The sequence below is a fragment of the Medicago truncatula genome, chromosome 3 (genome assembly GCF_003473485.1).
Source record: "Medicago truncatula cultivar Jemalong A17 chromosome 3, MtrunA17r5.0-ANR, whole genome shotgun sequence".
Taxonomy (NCBI): Eukaryota; Viridiplantae; Streptophyta; class Magnoliopsida; order Fabales; family Fabaceae; genus Medicago; species Medicago truncatula.
In genome coordinates, this window is record NC_053044.1 from 14,829,908 (window position 1) to 14,850,203 (window position 20,296).

Sequence of the window (20,296 nt, forward strand, 5' to 3'; positions counted from 1 at the left end):
GTATTGAATAAGAAGGAGACGTTTCAGATTTATTGATGGTCTATGCTGATGCTTTCACCTTGGTGAGTGTTACATATTAAAAAATTGGGTCTTAAACTGGCGAGCAAGGTATTTTTGAAAGTCCAAAACAGTTCCCCCCCTCCCCAAGTCATCATTTTGATAGTCAAGAGTGATGACTTCTAGTAGATTATGTAGATGAGAGACAAATATTATGTAAGTATGTAATTAGTTTTCAAGAAGTAGGATTTTGTGCCCGCGAAGAACATTCATTGCAAAAGAGTGGGAAGTGTAACCGCCAGAGAGAGATTCGCGGGAACGTGCGAAGAGACGTTGTAGTTCGTTTGAACTGATCTCGCTTGCTATGTGCACCCCTTTGTGGGGAAGGGGTGTGTTGCACATAATGTTGCCAAACGTTGTATTTGGGCTTGGATTTGTACTGGGCCTAAGTAAATGGGCTGAATGTCATTTTGACCGGTCCATAACATATAGCATGTAGTTGTTTATGTTTATTTGCATTTTCATGTTATGAAACATATGTTGTCGAAACCAATTTTACATAGTAGAGTTGGAAAATGGGCTTTAACTTCATTCTTTGGTCAAAGCAACACAAAGTTATGGTGAAAATCAGCCCTGGACTTTGTATTTTGATGACTCTAGCCCTAAAAATGGTATCAGATTTGGTATTTTCATAATATCTCCAATGAATATACAAACAAAATTAATGGTATTTGCTTCAATAATGAGGCTGAATACAAAGCTTTAATAGTGAGATTAGAGATACTCCTTCGGCTGCGGGCAAAGAATGTTGTGATAAAGGGAGATTCGGAATTGGTGGTGAAGCAACTAACAAAGGAGTACAAATGAATAAATGAGAATTTGTTTTCTTATTTTGTTTCTGCTGTTTCTTTGTTAAATAATTTTGAATCTATCGATATTTAGCATGTGCAAAGAATCGAGAATCAAGTGGCAAATGATTTAGCACAAGTTGTTTCAGGATATAAGGTTTCTAAATAGAAATTAAAGGAATTGATAGAAATCAAGGATAAATTGGTTCCTACTGAATGTCCTTCTACAAAATTGTCAATGCCAAAACTTGTGGGGGCAGAAGGAGAATCACACTATAATGAGCTATACCCCTATCTTAATTATTCTTATCCTGAAATTTTTTCAAATTTTTAAATTTTTGCCATTAATAATTTGTCAAGGAAATTAATTTATGTCGATAGAGTGTGTAAAATAAATGGCAAATATTTGGAAAAATATAAGCTTGTTGTGCATGAAGGTAAAACGACAAAGTTTCTATTTTTGAAAAGCCAAATCTTATAAATGCTCCCAACCTCATAAGAATAGAAGTTGGTGCAGCAGGAACAAAAACAATGCCCTAGCGAAAACCAACTCTTGCAAAGGAGACGATCGATGAAAGTTATTTGGTTGAGGAAAATACTCTATGACTTGGGAATACAACAGCTGGAAGCAACTGTGCTTTATTGTGATAGTAAATCAGCAATTGCTATTGCTGAAAATCCAATTCAACATGGAAAAACCAAGCATATAATTCTTTAGTTGAGAAAACAAAGTGATTATCTAAACCTAAAGCTTTCTTATCATTCAATAGATTGAGAAATCATCGATTGAACGATAAGATCGACTCTTGAATCATTCAATAGTTTGAGACATCGACGATTGAATGATACAATTGATTTCACAATATTGTTTGGACACGAATAGTGTTGTCGAGGGATACGTGATAATATCAAAGAAAAGCTAGAATCCATGTATGGTCATTAGGTTATGTGTGACGCTTGATCAAGAAACTCTAATCCTAACAAGTTTTACGCCCTGTTAATCTCAACTTTTACATTAGCAATTTAGTTACTAAAACAAACAACCAATTATCTTTTAACTTGGAATGATATTTGGTGTCGAACGGTCCGCGATATCGCACTAGTCCCTGAGGAGACGATATAAATACTTACAATTGTTTGATGCAAAAATACTACATCAAAATCCCTAGAAGAGAACTCTAATCCATTAGTTGTTAACTTCATATAATTCTTTTTTTTTTTTGACAAAAACTTATTATATGGTTGGTACTATAATTTATTATATGTTTAAATGTTAATGAGGTTAGACTTGGACCAAACCCCATCACAATTGAGAATTGCTAGTCGATGGAGATGTTGATATCCGGACTGACCTTCATTATATTTTTTTAAATATAATGAAGATATCAATATCTCAGAAAGGCAAATAACCTTTCTAAAAGGGGATTGGTGGAAGATGTGTGGCATAAGCAAGCTCCACTGAAGGTGTCGCTGTTTGCTTGGAGAATTTTTTGAAATAGATTATCCACGAAAGATAACTTGGGCTGTGAGTTCTTTGGCCGGGTGTGGACACAAGTGTTAGTTTGGCTTGGTTTATCATACGTCGTTTCAGGGGGAAGTAGAGACCATTATCTTCAGTTTGGACATATGGCGGGTTTACCGCATTTTTCACATTCTTTTTTACAATTAATTTGGCTTGCTTGTGTGTGGACGATTTGGAATGAGAGGAACAACCACATTTTTAATCAAAAGGCTACTTCAATTAGCGTTATATTTGACAGAGTGAAATTACTTTCATTCGAGTGGCTTAAAGCTAGGTTGCATATGTTTGCTTTCAGTTACCCTGACTGGTGGCAACACCCTATGTCTTGTATGGGTATTTTTATGTAATCTTTATTGTTTTGGTTTTGAAATCACGGTGTCTGTGTTTATGGCACCGGTGAACTGACATTTGTATCTGTTTGAAGTGATTCTCTTTTGCACACCTGTGCGAGACGAATCACTTCTGGTTATTAATCCCATTTTGACTTGTTAAAAAAATATATATTTCTTAAAAAACCATGGTGATCGATAATAACGAAAATAGCAATAATATCCTTCCTCTAAAAAAAAAACAATAATATTCTTGTCTTCAAACAGAGACTATCAATGAGATTGCAATAGTAGCAACCTGGGAAAAAATATTTGAACACAATAAACAAAGTTTCTGAAACTAAAATAAGAACAATGAAATAAGTAAACTATAGGCAAGATGGAGGATTTTGTTTTCCAAAAGAAGAGACATAAGCATGTGAACACCAGTTGTTTAGTTTTCTTTTACCATCATTAGGCCACAAATCAATGTTTTCCACTATGATATTTTGGCATGGCTCTTTTTCACTGCATTTCAAGTTCATTGCATGTTCACTATTCACACTTCCTCTGATATTTTTGTAAGACACAGTATTTATTTGCACATTTGATGGCACCTACAACAAAATTAATTGACAGAAATTAGATTATGGTTCATAAGTAAATCATATCAATATTTATCAGTATTTAATATATATTTTCAATCAATACTTATAAATATCTCCCAAAATTAGGTATCCTAAGTAAACCTAAAATCAAAATTTTACCTTTTATCATAGTTTGAATGAAAAAAAGTCAAATTAACAAAAAAAAAAAGTGAGAAAAAAAGGTGATTTAAATTTAATATTAAAATTAGGACGTAGGTTAAAAGTATTAACCTTATTGCTGCAACCACGATTTGGACAATACTCTTGATCAATAAGAATAGGATTACCCACATTATTCATCACAATATCTTCGTACACAATATGAGAAGCCTTCAAAATTTTAGTGAGGGGAGAAGCCCAAGTCTTAATTCTAAGACCATTAGTTGTGTCACTAAATGTGCAATTCTTCACATTTATGTTGTCAACATCTTCTTCTCCATCATTCTTTCCAAGACTTCCAATACTAACTCCATGTCCAGGACCACAAAAAACGTCAGAGATCCAAACATTCCTAGTACCAGAGACCATTGCAATACAATCATCACCGGTGCCGATGCTCGCACTTTTAATAGTTATCCCGTTTGATTTGCCTATTTTTATTCCATCTGTGTTTGGGCTATCACCCGGGGCGGAAATTCTGATTTTTGTGAAAATCATGTTTTCACAAGCAAACAACTTAAAATGTGCTCCTTTGCTATTAAAAGATCTCAAATGGTGAATGGTACCATTTGTGACAAAATCAAATGTCATGGACTGAGAAAACAAGAAACACCAATGCATTAATATCATGCTAAACAAAAATAAATAACTAGTATAATAAAAAAAATTAATATAATGCTAAAGAGAGATAAATCATATTGGTGTGGCTACAATTTGTTCCCTCAATCCATAGAATATATGCTTCAATTAAGAAAATAACTACTAATAAAATAACTCTTAAATATATTTATTCAAAACAAAAAAAAACTCTTGAATATATATACACTATAAATAGAAATTATATACATTTTTTTGTCTTCATTGTTTACATATTACTCTTTTTTTTGGCAGAGTTTACATATTCATATTCGAATATTAAGAAAAACTTTCAGTTTTTTAGTTCATTTTCTAAAATAAATTATGTTTTTTTCCATTCCTATGCTAAAATATCGAATGAGTAAAAAAAAACTAAAATGCGGAAACAAAAACAACAACCACGGGACTGTTTTTCTTCTATTGATGATTTTTTTTTCATGATTTTTTTTTCTTTTCATATTGGTATTTATCACAAATTTGATGATACTATTATTGAAAAAAGAAAAGAAGAAAAAAAAAAAAAAAAAAAAAGGTGATGCTATTGAAACATATATAACACGATAATATAGAACCTAAATTCCCAATTATTACTCCTAGGATAACAAACGAATTTAAAACTACTTTTTCTATTATTAATGGATAGTAACATAATCCCTTCCCTTTAGCATCGTTTGTTATCAGTTATTCCAATTTACTTCCTTTTAGTTAATATCATCAACATGATACCGTAAAAACATATACACTTTTGTTAAAATCTATTGATCGATCTATAGAATATGATTTAAGAAACGAACTTACAATCGGAAGACGGGGACAATTAGGGTTGTTTTTACAATCATTTACCGACCAAGCAGAAGATCCTTGACCATCCAATGTCCCAGGTCCGCCTACGACCAAATTATTCACATACTGAAAATTAATCCATTTATCAGTGGCGAAAAATGGATCAATTGGAGCCTTCAAGGTCCCTTGAATTTTGAAATTTGTCGATCCTTTGCATGGACCACTGAAAATTACTTGTTTCACCATATACGTTCCTTTTGGGATCAAAAGGGTGACTTTTCCATTCGAATTGCATGCATCACTCCATGCTTTCAAAAACGCCTTTATTTACAAGAGAAAAACAAATTAGTTAGGTAATCGAAATCAAAATGTTAAGAAATAGATTAGTTTAGGGTTTAGGGTTTATATACCTCTTTGTTATCGGTTTTTCCGTCGGCGATTGCGCCGTAGTTTAACACATTAAAAACGTTTGTGACTCGTGCTTGTGATTCTGAAATACAAACTGCTAGTAAACCTAGCACAAACAAAATATTTCCAACCATTTTGATGTTCTCTCTTCCAAACTTTTATACTTGGATCTCACTTTTCAGAATGGTGTAGAAAAAAGTATAGCACTCGAGCTCTATTTATTATGTTCAGCATTAAGTTGATTATTATGAAGATCGTTAGAGAATTCAGTGACTAATTTATTTTGGAAACACAACAGGATTGGTATCAAGCAAATTAATGAATTTTTCTATTTTCTAAAACATTTTTTTGGTTATAATTTTTCTATAACTTTTTTTTGTACAAATTTTTTTATAACTTATAGTAAAAATGGATAGTAATGATGGATTGAAAATTAATGTACTTGTACTTTTTGTATTTATTAATTAATTAATTAGTTGGAATATTTGATTAATGTTATCATTTATAATCAACTTAATAATTAATTAAATAGTTGGAATAATTAATAATTAATGAAAACGTAAGTCCAACTATTTAATTAATTATTAATTATTCTGAATGAGCATAAGTTGAAATATTTTTTATTTTATAAAAAAAGTATAATATTAACTAACGAAAAATTTGTTCAAATGAGGTCTCTCTGTAAGTATAGTTTGGTTGATAAGGATGATACATTGAAATATGTAGGAGTCACGTTTCGACCTCCATATTTGTCAAAAAAAAAATACTAACTTTATTCAAAATATACTGAATTAAAGTAAAAGTTATACAATCAACCAGATAATAAATTACCATATATGGATCATTCAAACTGCTAAGTTTATTTCTAATTAACTTATATTCGATGTAAATTTTTACAATTTAATCTTTATAAATAAAAGCTAACTCGTAAGCCAATTTTTAACCTAGTTTATGATGACTTTTACGTTATTACTCCCGTGTTCAATTAAACATGTTTAATTAAGAGATAAACTTTAAAAATTGTTCCTCCTACTCCTATAACAATTTCCTCCTAATTTATTTCCAACACAACAATAAACAGATAAACATCGAAAAAAAAAAAATACAATTTCCTCCTATTTTGTTTCCAACACAACTATAAACAGATAAACATAAAAAATAAAAAATAAAAATCACTCTTATTAACAAATCCTTCCTATTATTTCCATTTAATCAAAATGTTCTTTTCAAATGCTTCTGAAATCAAAAACAACAGCTCACTACTAAATCCAACCCAATCCTATTTTCGCTCCTAACAAATTCCCTTTTTCAAAAAAAAAAAACAAAAAAAAAACAAAATCTAACAAATTCACAAATTCCTGAAAGTTTTGTTGCACCTTTTCGAATTCGTGTGCATTAATTAAGGGATGATTTAATCAGAATTTGTTAGGCTTCCCATTTTTGCGATTGCAAAATTCAAATTCCCATCAAATATTAACCACGACCCAGACTCCAACTCCCCACAAATTTAGCTGTTTCCAAAGCACTTTCACGTATCAATTCTCCTTCTCACTATAAATGTGTACCATACAGAATTGCATAAAACACATCCTTATTTATCCATTTAATCATTCGTTCGGAGAATTTCTCCCTTCAATCATTCATTCAAAGAATATCAAGTGGTAATATTAAAAAATGTTGTTGTCGTATCACTGCTTAACGGGTATATCTGATGTTATGGTCTGATTTTTGCGTATGTTTTCATGCTTAAAGATGTTTTGTAACACTTTTTATTTTTACTGTATTGATGCAACAGGTCCTTTGATTAATAATCCAGATTCATATTGTAACGCCCTCTCTAATTATTTGATTATTTTAAATGAGTTTAGAATATACTTATATGATTTGTGTGATTTATATGATTTATTTTGATGAGTGATATTTTGTTATGATATATGTTATATATTTATTAATATAATATATATGTTATTTGATTTAGAAATATATATGTTATTTGATTTAGAAATATATATATATGCTATTTGATTTAAAAATATAATATATGTTATTTGATTTAGGAATGTATATATGTCATTTGTTATAGAAATATATACACGATTTGTTGCAGAAATAAATGTGATTTGTTATAGAAATAAATGTTATTTATTGTAGAAATATATATAATCTGTTATAGAAATATGTATGATTTGTTATGGAAATATATATATATATGTTATAGAGATATAATTGTTATTTATTATTGTTATAGAAACATTTTATATATATATATATATATATATATATATATATATTGGGATAGAATATTAATATTTGGATTTAAGAGAAAAATAAGTAGGTTAAAGATTTATATAAATAGGAGAGACCTAGTTTAGAAAAACATAACGTACGTACGACTGCTTTTGGAGAAAAGGGAGAAAAGCCAAGAGAAGAGGGAGAGACCTAGAGGGGCTGCGATTTCCTGATTATAAGGTAAGGGTGAGACTAACTTTGCAATTCTATTAAGTATGTGAATCAATGGTTAAGTTTAACATGAATTAGGATGAGTTTAAGAAGAATCGGAAATTAGGTCAAATTGATAGAATTGATGATTAAACGGTGGAAACTTGTTAAAAAGATGTAGAAACTGTCCTTAGACCTTAGATAATGATTTAGATGAATTCTGGAATTGAAATTAGGCTTAGAACCTTGTTAGATGATGATTTTCGTGTAGAAAGTGCATCATGTCCGAGCCTAGATTCATCGCTCGCCACGGCGAGCTATGATCCTCGCCTCGCGAGTGATGATCTTCATCGCTCGCCACGCGAGCCTTCCCCTTCGCCTCGCGAGTGTTTTGGTATTGCGAGCAACCTTACTCGCCATAGCGAGCTAAGGCAGAGAGCATGTTAGATTTTGTGTTTCGACCTTTTGAGTTGAACCTTAGATGCCTTTGAGTACCTTTAGGTGCCTACTATTGATTAGAGAATGATTTAGAATGAGATTGAACCTAGAACAACCTTAGTTGGAAAGTTGGCTTGTACTCGCCACGGCGAGCAGATGCTCTCGCCTCGCGAGCACTTCCAGAATTTAGTGTTTTTAGTGCATTGTGAGACTTGAGTTGCTTGGATTGGTTAGAAATGAACTTTAGGTACATAGTGTGACCTATTAAAGATAATGATTGTGAATTGTGAAGCTATATTGAAATGCTAAGTGTTTATAATGTGATTTATTGATTGATTGCATTACTTGAATTATTATTGAATGATCAGGAAGTTGTTGAAAATGAATTGGTATTAAGCTGTTGATATAATCTGATTATGCTGCTATTGTTATTTAACTAAGTTACATGAGTTGTTGTTGATTATCATTTGATATTGTTATATCCTGAGATGTTTATGTGTCGCCTATGTTGCTGTTGTTGGTTATGTGAAATATTTATATGCCTTATGTGGAAGATGTTTGATGTTTAAGTTGTTGATGTTTCACATTAATATTGTTATGTTGTGAATTGCAATTGATATATTGATATCTCTCTATTGTTTCTATGGTGCAGTTAAAAAAATGACTTTTTTAGAAAAGTCATTTTGTTTAACCAATAGCATAGTTGTTCATACCATGTCAATTAGTGTCTTTGTGATGGACTACTGTAACACTAAATTTTACTTTATTACAAATCAGTCCTCATACAAAATATTAATTGATTTATTAACTTATTTTCTTTAAAATTTCTAAAAAAATAAAATCATTTTTTATTCTTCATCTTTTCAATTTGTTCAACCTTTCTGCACATTCTGCATATTATTCATTTTTCTTCATCTTCTTCCCAAAATGGAAGACATGACCATCACTAACAAAAATCATTCTTAACCAATTCAAAAATCGAAATCGAAATTGAAATCCATTCAAAATCTTGAGTTCCTCATCTCAAAATCGAAATCCATTTGAAATCCAATTCTTCCATTCAAAATCGAAATCATGTTCTTCCATGCGGTTTGAAATCGAAATGCAATTCTGCGTTGAATCGGTTCGTATCATTCACTCTTCCCTTGTTCTATCATTACCAAAAGCACTTACCCATCATCACCACTACAACGAAATTTCGATTCCCTTTCAAATTCTCGCGTGTTACACTTCCCAAGGTTCTATCTATGGCAACATCATCTCATTCCAATCAACATAAGTTTACCAATCGACTTGCCTCAGAACAAAGCCCTTATCTTCTTCAACACGCTCATAATCCTGTATCTAATCCTTCCCCAATTTCATTTATTTTTTTCAATCTCACTTAGTTTTTTTATTGATTAATAATTTATTTGTTTATATTTAATTCAAGGTTGATTGGTATCCATGGGGTGAAGAAGCTTTCGCCGAAGCTCGCCACAGAGCTGGAGGAAGAAATCTGGAAAGTATGCGCCACAGAGCTGAGGAAGAAATCTGGAAAGCCTGGAGGAAGAAATCTGGAATTTTGAGCGATGGTGAAGATGCATATAATTGATCGTATCCAATTTGGATGCATATATCTTAAGAATAAAAAGTAAAAATGCATAATGTTTAAGAATAAAATAATAAACAAAAATATTTAATTTTGATTTAATCAAGACACAATTATATAGTGGTACACCATATGAGCAAATGTACAATGCGCAATAAAATTTGATGTGGCATGCATTAAATACACAAATGAATTATGATTGGTCAATCTAATAACTTCACTAAAAAAGTCATTTTAACGACTTCACCATATAATTTCCCTTTCTTCTTTTATTGGTAATAATTGGAGATTTTTTTTTTATTGGGAGAGGGATTTTTTTTTCTCTCTCACTAATCTAACCTTATAATGACTATTTTTTTTTTGTCAAGTCCTATAATGACTATTTTACAACCGCTTTTAAAGAAATTTGAACTCAATTCCTTAAATTAAAAAGATAAACTCTTACCTAATTTAGCACTTCAGGTGTAATTATTTGGCCCCTAGCTATGCAAACAAATATTTTATGGATTTTTATATACATTTACAATGTTAAAGTCAATCATATAATATTTGATCATTTAAAATTTGATTTTTGTCGTATATAACAGAAAATGAAGGAAGATAATTTGAAGGCTAAGTTAACCAACAAATATGAGTCATAAGATAACCCCATGCAAGATCTAATTTAACAAGAGATGGTGTATTGTTAACACTAACTGAAAACAACCAATTAAGCTAGCTTGATAGTTTCTAAAGATATTACCACAAACAACAAGGCCAGGACAACCAAGCACATATTAGCAAAGAATTGTTTGAACCAAAGATTATACTTATTTTTTTTTACAAAACCAAAGATTATCCTTAAATACTCAATCAATTCGACAAGTTTATTAATCACATAAGTCCAATTATTTACCTTAGTGTCACGACGTATTTGATGTATCCGAGTTAAAGTCTTACAAAAATTAGTGTGACATTCCTCTTTTGAACATAGATGCACGAAGATTGTCAAAATCGGGATTTGCTTTAGGTCGAAAGGGAATAGCAAAATTGAAAATCGTAAAATCGCAATCAAAATTGAATGATTTTACCAAAATACTAATACATCAATTTTGCATGGATTTCACGATTTTGATGCAATTTTACTAGGATTTTGCATGTTTTGGGATTTTGCTATGGATTTGAAATGTTAAAGGTGAATAAAGTCGCAAAATTATGAATTTTGAAATTTAAGTCGAGATTTTGACAACAATAGATGCACGTCTCTTTCAATGTGTATCCCTTGGGTGTGAAAATGTAATGTAGTGAAGTCTGTGGAACCGTTTTTCTTCTTTTTGTAGTAATGGGAAATCGGAATGGCGCTGCAATATTTTCAAATTTTAAATGAAACAACACAAATTAACATGATCTATGTATTAAGAAAAAATGATTATCCAACGCTCATTAACTTTTTCGCAAATTCCCCCACATAACTTAAAGCAAAAGAATTATATTGTTTATTGAAATACATAGATGTCACAAAATGATTAAGACTCTTCATATCTTCCGATTTCACAAATGAAACAACACATATTAATATGTGTTGTTTCATTTATAAAAGACAAAGTGGACACACAAATAAACCATACCAAAATCAAGGGCTCCAACATGATCACATGCTTTAGTTTCACGATCGAGAAGGCAGTTAAAGTTTACAAAATCAACACTTGTGATTATATTGAATTATGTCATTTTTTAAAAAATTTGATCGGTGTAAACATGTTCGTGTCATATCCGATGTTCGTGTCTGTGTTCATTCTTCATATGATAAAGAGAAACTTTAGAAAACGTAATAATATACAGAAGAGTACTAAAAGAAGATGAACTCGTTTCTAAGTAAGTAGTTTATTGTAAAAAAATTATTGTTTTTGATTCATTCCATATCTTATTTTGAGACATATGAAGAAAATTTATGATTGGAATGTTCATGTTAAGTGTTAACCAAATGAATTTGATAATTTTCTTAAATAAAATAATGGAAAATAATTTTTTTTATTTTCTTTGTAATTTTTAGTTTCAATCAAATAATTAGACAAAACTAAAATATCTAAAATATAATAAATATTTTTTTAGTCAATATATTATAGAGTTTTAAATACATAAAAAGTTTGAAAGTATTGTTATTTATTCCTAAAAACTACTTTTGTAACTCATTGATAAAATTAACGATTATTTTTTTTACAAATCTAAAATAATTTTTCTTCTTTTCAAAGAAATAATAATACAAGTTTTTTTTTTACTTATTAACTCATATTGGTTGAAAAACTATGAATATGAATTGATGGATTCAAGTGAACAACAATTTTTAGTTACCGTCGAATAAATTGTTAGAAACAACGAATTAAAACTAAAAAAGAATAATAAGTGGAATATCAATGTGGTACAAATAAGTGGAAATTTATGGAGCTCTGAAAACCCTTTTGTGTGAGTATAATTGAAATAATTAAAACCATAAATTTTGTTATGATCTCTAGTTTTAGTATATATGAATACTGTTATGATTACTATTTTTTTTGTGGGCATAAGATATCATTTTTTTAGAGGAGGAGATATCATATTTTGTTATGAACTAATTTTCGTATATTAATATATTTTTAGAGAATTCTGGTGGAAAAAAGTGGATGCAAAAACAATAGAAAAATAGTGACAACAAACAAGCATAATCAATACGTATCAATTAGTGTTTATGCGTCAGATGTTTTAAGTTTGATCTAACATCCCAACCTTAAAAAACTAAAAATAGCTAAACAAGTTCCAGCTAAAAACTTAGAGAAATCGTTTCATAACAGGACAAAGAAGTAAGCGTGACAATATATAAAGATTATCAATCTTATTTTCTAGCAAACATCAATATCAGTTCTTTTCTATCTTTCCTTTAACACCATGAAGATCTTCATTCTCTTTGGTATCACCTTTGCATGTGGCTTTTTTGGAAACTTTATTTCAAATGCTAATCCTCTACCGTATGAAGCCATATTCAACTTTGGCGACTCTACAAGTGATACCGGAAATGCTGCATTTGATCACCTCAATGTTATGGAAAAATTAATTCCCTATCGTTCAACATACTTTAAACATCCATCGGGACGACAGTCAAATGGACGACTCATCATAGATTTCATAGGTACTTTTACACATACTTCTTTTTTCTTAAATAAATTCTTTTTGTATTAATGAAATAGTAAAGGGTTAATGGTGATTTACCCCCTTGTAATATAGGTCATTTTTTGTTTTCCCCCCTGTAAAATATTTTATGGTTGATACATTTCCGATTGAAAATTTCACTAGCTCATTCTCATTTTAATTGTAGCTGAGGCATATGGGTTGCCATTTTTACCGGCCTATAAGAATATCACCAAAATCCCAGATGATATAAAAAAGGGAGTTAATTTCGCTTATGCCGGTTCAACTGCACTTGATGTCAAATATTTTAGTGGCATTAGTGGAGTCAGTGCACCAAAGGAATCATTAGATGTGCAATTTGATTGGTTTAAGAAGCTAAAACCCGACTTATGTAAAAGCAAAGAAGGTTTTGTCCTAAATCCTTGCATGTTATTTTTGTGTGATATAAATGGTTTATCATCTATATGACTAACAAAACTTTTGTTTTTTTATGAGTTCACAGAATGTGACAGCTTCTTCAAAAATTCATTGTTTATAGTGGGAGAGATTGGTGGAAATGATATTTTTTATCATCTTTCTAAAACTATTATAGAACTACGAGAGAAAGTTCCTTTGATGGTTGAATCAATCAAAAATACCACCAATGTATGTTATACAAATCTTAAGTAATTAAATGTTTACGTATTAGCAAAAAAATAAATAACTGTTGACTTCAATTGTAGAATAATTGTGTTTAAGTTATAGGTAATATTGAATAAATAATGGTCTTGGAAAACTGTAATAGATATTTATTTAATTATGTTTGTCAGGCTTTAATTGAAGAAGGAGCGGTGGAGCTAGTGGTTCCAGGGAACTTTCCAATGGGGTGTAATACTGACATATTGTCAAAAAAGATTAGTCAGAAGAAAGAAGACTATGATGAATTTGGATGTTTGATAGCTTACAACACTCTCATTGAATACTTTAATGAGCAGCTAAAAAAATCCATAGAGACAATAAAACAGAAACACCCTCAAGCTAAGATAGTATATTTTGATTATTACAACGATGCCAAGCGTTTATATCAAACACCACAACAATATGGTGTGTGGAGCAATTATTTTCTTTCCTTGTTAACTTTTTATTGTTTAATTCTTATCAAATTTGTTTGATCCCATTCACTAATTTATGTACATTAATGATGCAGGTTTTATTTCTGATAAGGTCGAGATTTTGAAAGCATGTTGTGGAGGAAGTGGACCATATCATCATGATGAGTATTGGTGTGGAACGCCGAATACAACAGTTTGCTCTGATCCTTCAAAACTAATAAATTGGGATGGACCCCATTTTACCGAAGCCGCTTATAAGCAAATAGCTAAAGGATTAATCGAAGGCCCTTTTGCATATCCTTCTCTAAAACCTGCTCCTTTCAAGATAGCTTAGAATTGATGATGTAAATGTTAAGAAAGACTTTCTTTGATGAATTTCAATCATGATTACACTTTATATCTCTGCTATGAGAAGTTTAAATGTACTCAATTATAAGCTTGCTTACTTCCCCTCTCATTTTTCGTCTCCCGTCCTCCCTTTTAAAGCCTTTTCGTAGATGAATCATCTCTCCCGTAAATTTGTTGTTGTATTTACTTTCACCAAGTCTTTTTTTCAAGTGAAATATGTTGCTTCCCATTTTTCTTTTCTAAAGTGTGTAAGTTATTTTCCATTTAAAGTGATAGTTTGTTTTGTGTCTTTGACTATAGTGTCATGGAGCAGTGTCTAATGTTAGACTTGCAAGCTGTAAATTGCCAAGAAAATGAAACTTGCAACAAGATATTGTTAATGATGAATCTTACAAATGAATGAAAATAGTTAGGGATCTTGTAAAGCTGTTTTTCCCCCCTGCCCATCGACACATATTGCATGAAAATATTATATTTTGGTATCTTTTTCTTTTAATTTTCTATTATTCTTGAGTTCGGCTTATCACCCGCAAACAGATGGTCATTCGGAGAGAACGATTCAGTCGTTAGAGGATTTGATGAGAGTGTGTGTACTTGAGCAAGGGGAGCTTGGGATAGTCATTTACCGTTAATAGAGTTCACGTACAACAACAGTTACCATTCGAGTATTGGTATGGCACCGTTCGAAGCTTTGTATGGTCGGAGGTGCAAAACTCCATTGTGTTGGTTTGAGTCGGGAGAAAGTGTAGTGTTGGGACCAGATTTAGTTCATCAAACTACAGAAAATGTCAAGTTGATAAGAGAAAAGATCAAAAGGTCACAAAAACTCCCATCTCTCTTATATGAAATGAAGAAAGAATTTTTCTTGGTTGATTTAGTATTAGGATTAGAACATGTTCCTCATTATATCTATCTTATACAGGAGCAAGAAAAGGGTTGGACTAGACACACACACTCACTTAAGACTTGATTGTTGGGTTGAAAAAGGATTACAAGAAATGCTTGAGTTTGTGATTAGTGTACTCTTTGAAATAAAAGCCTTTGAGGAGACATGTGCTTTGATTTAATTGTCATATGATAATGTTGTTTTATGCTACCATGTTTATGCCTTTTGCTTGAGGACAAGCAAAGATTCAAGTGTGGGGGAGTTTGATGAGTCATTTAATATCTATTTTTATATTTTATTTAGTTTAGTTTTAAATAGATTTTATTTTATTTTATATTAGTATTATTTCCTTTTTGAGTTACTTTACTACAAATTGCATTTTATTATATTTCAGGAACGAATATTGGATGGATTGAGTCTTGGAGCAAAAGAAAGGGACTTGGAGCTGATTTAGTACGTAAATACGAAGATTAAGAGACAAAAATCTTGGCACGGCCCGTGCTAGCATTGGCACGGCCCGTGCTAGCATTGGCACGGCCCGTGCTAGCATTGGCACGGCCGTGCCACCCTCCAGAGTCACTTTTGCTGCTTTTGCTTAGGTTTTAAGCTACTCTATTTTAGCCCGCAGTTTCTTGTGGAACATTCCAGTAATGTAATTGCTTAGATTTTAAATTGAATGTATGCTATAAATAGAGTAGCTATCCATCACAAATATTCATCTTTTCTTGGAATTCAATAAGTGACAATTGTCTTTCTAATAAAAGTTCTTTTCTTTTCTTTTACTTTCTTGTCATTTACTTTTATGCTTTCTCTCTTCTTCCCCATGTCTACGATGAACATGAGTGAGTAGACTTCTCTTTGTCTTGGGATTGTTGGATAAGTCTAAATGACATGACATAATCCTAATCAAGCCAAGCTCTAAGCCTTAATCTTATGTAACCCTAATTTCTTATCTAAATTCACCGCTTTAACATGGATCAACCATTATCAAACTGTGGAAACGAAAGTGGAGGGTTTGATAATTGTATTATGTCCTAATAGGGGGAAAATAGGAGAACCAAACTAACGAAGACAATGCTAAACTTAAGTTAGTCAATCTACAGGACAGTGGTTTTCTTCCCTATAAATATGTGTAACCAAAACGTTAGTCGATCCTTTTAACTTTATCTAAATAGTTAATCCATTTGTTCCTTAGATAAACTTGTATTTTGTGGAATTAATTTAATTTAGACTTCAATCAACACAATACAGCCTCTTCAATTCCAAAAGTGTCATCCCCAATGTAGTTGTTTCAGTGATGTCACTAGTCAATTTCAATTTCAAAATTGTCATCCCCAGCGCAGCTGTTCCAGTGAAGTCACTAATCGATTTCAATTTCAAAAGTGTCATCCCCAGCATAGCGTTCAAGTGATGTTACTAATCAAGTCAATTTCAAGATTGTAATTCCCAGCATAGCTGTTCGGGAGATGAAACTAAAAAGTTTTGTCCCCGTTAAACTATTGTTTCAAACCAATACGATAGCGGACAATCTTTTTTCACGGTGAAACTACATTTTCCTAACGGAGTCGGATCCCCCTCTTCAACGAACTTGGGTATCCCGTTGTTGTTTCTCGTCTCAGTCAAATCATCTTTGTCGTCTTGCATTCATAATTACATCACGAGCATTCATAACATCTTAGGTCAAAATTGGTGCACTTTTGTATTTAAGTCTCTTCGGTCCGTCAAATCAAAGATTTTATCTTCAAATCTCCGGACAAAGAAACTTAAATAGGGACATCTGTCATACTCCAATTTTTGACGAAAAAAATTTGGCAGAGGGATTTTGAAATACCTCATTTTTTATATTTTTTTTTCCTTTTTTAGTCATTTAATTTTAGTCCTTTTTTATTTATTTTTATTATTATTATTTTCTTTTTTACCTTGTCTTTTTTTTTTATTAAAAAAGAAAAAGGAAACACAAAATGAAATTTTGTCAAGAATGATCTAGAGCGTATTCCAGAACATTCCGGTCATACTACAAATAAAATAAGATGACATCATGGAAGTGACATCACCAAGACGACATCACATGCCAACTTTCTCCATTTGCTTCAAACTTGATCTCAAAACTACAACTTTGCCTTGAGCTCCAAGTGTCCCAACTTCTATAAATAAAAGGAGTTTTGGAGAGAAAAATGAGAGAAAAAAATGAAAAATTTTAGATAGAAAAAAAAATCAGCAACACACCAGTTCAATTTTTTTTTTAGACTTAGCATGTTTCTTTTCTTCATCAACAACACAACCACCACTCAAACCACCATTAAAACCGCAAAAACCACCACTTAGACCACCATTAAAAACACAAAAAAAAATCCACATAATCCACCACATAAAACCACAAAAAAATCACACAATCATCACTACAAATCACAATAAAACCACCGTAAATCAACACAAAAACACCATCACTACCAAAAACAAAACAACCCTCATCTTTTTGTCTTTCTCTTATTCTCCCCATAAAAGGTATATCATCTTCCCTTTTTCTCTTTCCTCTTTCTTCTCCTTTTCTCTTCCTCCTTTCCTGTTTTCCATCTTTCTATTTTTTTTTTCATTTATTTTACATTAAATACACACATCTTAATTCAGAGTGCTCTGATCCTAAATTAACTTTAAATATTATATTGTTGTTTAATTTATTTATTCTCCAGAACAATCTGGTCCTTATTAATTAAAGGGTTAATAGTGTTTTTCACCCCTTTTATATACGTCATTTCCGGTTTTCGCCCCTATAAAATTTTCGGTTTGATTTTCACCCTCGTAAAATTTTTATTTTCCGGAAAACACCTTTAATAGGCCATTTAAAAATCAAAATTTCTTGAAAAAACATTATGAAAATGGCCTATTAGGGGTGTTTTCCGGAAAATAAAAATTTTACGAGGGTGCAAATCAAACCGAAAATTTTATAGGGACGAAAACCGGAAATGACATATATTACAAGGGGGAAAAATACTATTAACCCTTAATTAAATAAATCCAAAGCGTTCTGGTCCTAACCAAATCTTAATATTAGCTTGCAATAAAGTTAAATCACTCTCCAGAATAATCTGGTCCTAATTAATAATTAAATTAATCCAGAGTTCTCTATTCCAAAATATATCAGTGATATTGTTCTACTTTTTTTTTATCTTTATATTTCTCAAGAATATTCTGATCCATGTTAAAATAACTTCATAATTCAACTTAACATCATTTTTCTCATTCTACTTATATAATCGTTCTCCATAATATTTTGGTCATATATATATATATATACACATATATATAATACTATTTATTTGTTGGACTAACATTAACCAAAAATCTTATTTTCACGCCCGTGTGCGTTTAATTTTTTCTCAAACGGATACCGTCGCACAAGTGCGAGTCCGCCCCTTTTTAAGCAAACCTTTTTTCATGCCACGTGCGTTCAATCTTTCTCTCAAACGGATACCCTCGCCCAAGTGCGAGTCTGTCTCTCTCTTTCTTTTTTTAAGCAAATTTTTTTGCCCAAACACGACTAAATCATTTTCATAAATAAAATCAATCAACACACAAACATTTTCTTCCCAGAACTACGTATCTTTTATTTCTCCATCGCACCTGGAGATACGTAGGAGCAAGATGAAACTCTTGTCAAGCACAATAATAAAAAAAAAAAACCTTTTTTTCCCTCTATATTTAAACATTGCATGTACAAATCAATAAAAAATGTAAAACAATATTTCTGTTTTTTTTAAATCACTATTCATAAATTCCTTCTTTGTCGAAAAAAAAAGCAAGCAAGTTCAAGCACAAAAGTTAAATAAAATCAAGAGGTTCTCGTAGAGTACTACGAATATTTAGGATGCTAACACCTTCCCTAAATATAATCAACCCCCGAACCCTCAATCTTTAAAAATGTGGTATTTGAACCTTTTTCCACTTTCTTTTGAAAAAAATTAAAAGTTCAGTCGTGAATAAAAATAGTGAGTTTATGCTAATAAAATAGCCTTGATCTCCGAAAAATGACGCGACAATATCTTTTTAAATGAATTTGTTATAACTAAATTCTTATCTTTTTTAACGACACAAAAAATATGGTATTCTTATAATAAATTTTTTTATAGAGTATAATTGAAAAACAAAAACGCAACTATTCTCTTTACACCCACACATACATATTATAGATATAGTTTTCAGCACCACAATTTTTTTACTAATCAAACAACAAAAAATCATAGTTGCAACAACAACACTCCACAACTTTATTAGAATATGTGGAGTTGAAGATGAAGAGTTTAATAAATATGATTGAGCGTGACGAAGAAATCAGTTCATATAATCCACGAAGAGTACAAGATGGAGGCTACATGAATAAAGTTAGAAATCAAATAGGAGTTGTGTTGATGGAGAGGATAAATGTTTGAGTTTGTGATGATTTGTGTTTTTTTTTTTTGTTTTAAAAAGATTATTACTGTTTTTAATTTTCCAAACTACTTTGATATTATTTATGTTATTATTTAAGCCTCCATAAATTATTTCTCCTACTCAAATATTTAACAAGTCCTTTATATGATGATACGAATTTGTATTCATGTTACACAAAATAAACGTCACTGAGTAAATATAGTATTTGTAAAAATATATCTTTTATATTTTAAACATTTTTTTCCTTCAAAAAATATTTTAATTTTTTTTATTTAGTATGTTAATTCATATTAAATTCAAAGTTTTGTCTTAGTGAGCTTATCTCAGTTGATAAAGATAACGAATAAATATATGTAAGTTCCGGGGTTCGAACCTCGGACACCACCAAAAAAGTAATAAATTCAAAGTTTGTACAATATTTTTCCAAACAACTTTTAACTTAAAAATAACTTTCAAAACTAAAAAACAATAAAGAAACCAAACAACTTTAACTTATTCCTTAAAGAGCTTTATTTTAACTGTTTTAAAATAGCTTTTAGATCGAAAAAAAAGCCTGACCAAACGGTACAAGGTACCTCAAATACTGGATCCCTCTTCAATTATCCAGTTAGTTAAAAAAATAATAC

At 30.9% G+C, this 20,296-nt stretch overlaps 2 protein-coding genes across 2 annotated transcripts; one reads left to right on the forward strand and one right to left on the reverse strand.

Moving 5' to 3' along the window:
- Window positions 1–3,064: 3,064 nt before the first annotated feature.
- On the reverse strand, window positions 3,065–5,442 carry LOC25490499 (exopolygalacturonase). Its single transcript, XM_013603929.3, has 4 exons — window positions 5,311–5,442; window positions 4,916–5,221; window positions 3,554–4,075; window positions 3,065–3,292 (listed from the first exon to the last, which is right to left on the reverse strand). The coding sequence occupies exons 1-4, from the start codon at window positions 5,440–5,442 to the stop codon at window positions 3,065–3,067; spliced, it is 1,188 nt and encodes a 395-aa protein (XP_013459383.1).
- A 7,209-nt stretch (window positions 5,443–12,651) lies between these two features.
- On the forward strand, window positions 12,652–14,343 carry LOC25490497 (GDSL esterase/lipase At5g45910). Its single transcript, XM_013603927.2, has 5 exons — window positions 12,652–12,918; window positions 13,105–13,323; window positions 13,420–13,562; window positions 13,727–14,000; window positions 14,104–14,343. The coding sequence occupies exons 1-5, from the start codon at window positions 12,678–12,680 to the stop codon at window positions 14,340–14,342; spliced, it is 1,116 nt and encodes a 371-aa protein (XP_013459381.2). The 5' UTR covers window positions 12,652–12,677; the 3' UTR covers window position 14,343.
- Window positions 14,344–20,296: the final 5,953 nt, after the last annotated feature.

What these genes read in the sequence shown, in the direction of transcription:
- LOC25490497 (XM_013603927.2), top strand. Translation starts at nt 12,678, where the DNA reads ATGAAGATCTTCATTCTCTTTGGTATCACCTTTGCATGTGGCTTTTTT. An exon ending in ACTCATCATAGATTTCATAG is followed by an intron (nt 12,919 to 13,104) that starts GTACTTTTACAC and finishes TTTTAATTGTAG; the next exon opens with CTGAGGCATATGGGTTGCCA. An exon ending in CAATCAAAAATACCACCAAT is followed by an intron (nt 13,563 to 13,726) that starts GTATGTTATACA and finishes TATGTTTGTCAG; the next exon opens with GCTTTAATTGAAGAAGGAGC.
- LOC25490499 (XM_013603929.3), bottom strand. Translation starts at nt 5,442, where the DNA reads ATGGTTGGAAATATTTTGTTTGTGCTAGGTTTACTAGCAGTTTGTATT. An exon ending in GAAAAACCGATAACAAAGAG is followed by an intron (nt 5,222 to 5,310) that starts GTATATAAACCC and finishes TTGTAAATAAAG; the next exon opens with GCGTTTTTGAAAGCATGGAG. An exon ending in ATTGTCCCCGTCTTCCGATT is followed by an intron (nt 4,076 to 4,915) that starts GTAAGTTCGTTT and finishes TTGTTTTCTCAG; the next exon opens with TCCATGACATTTGATTTTGT.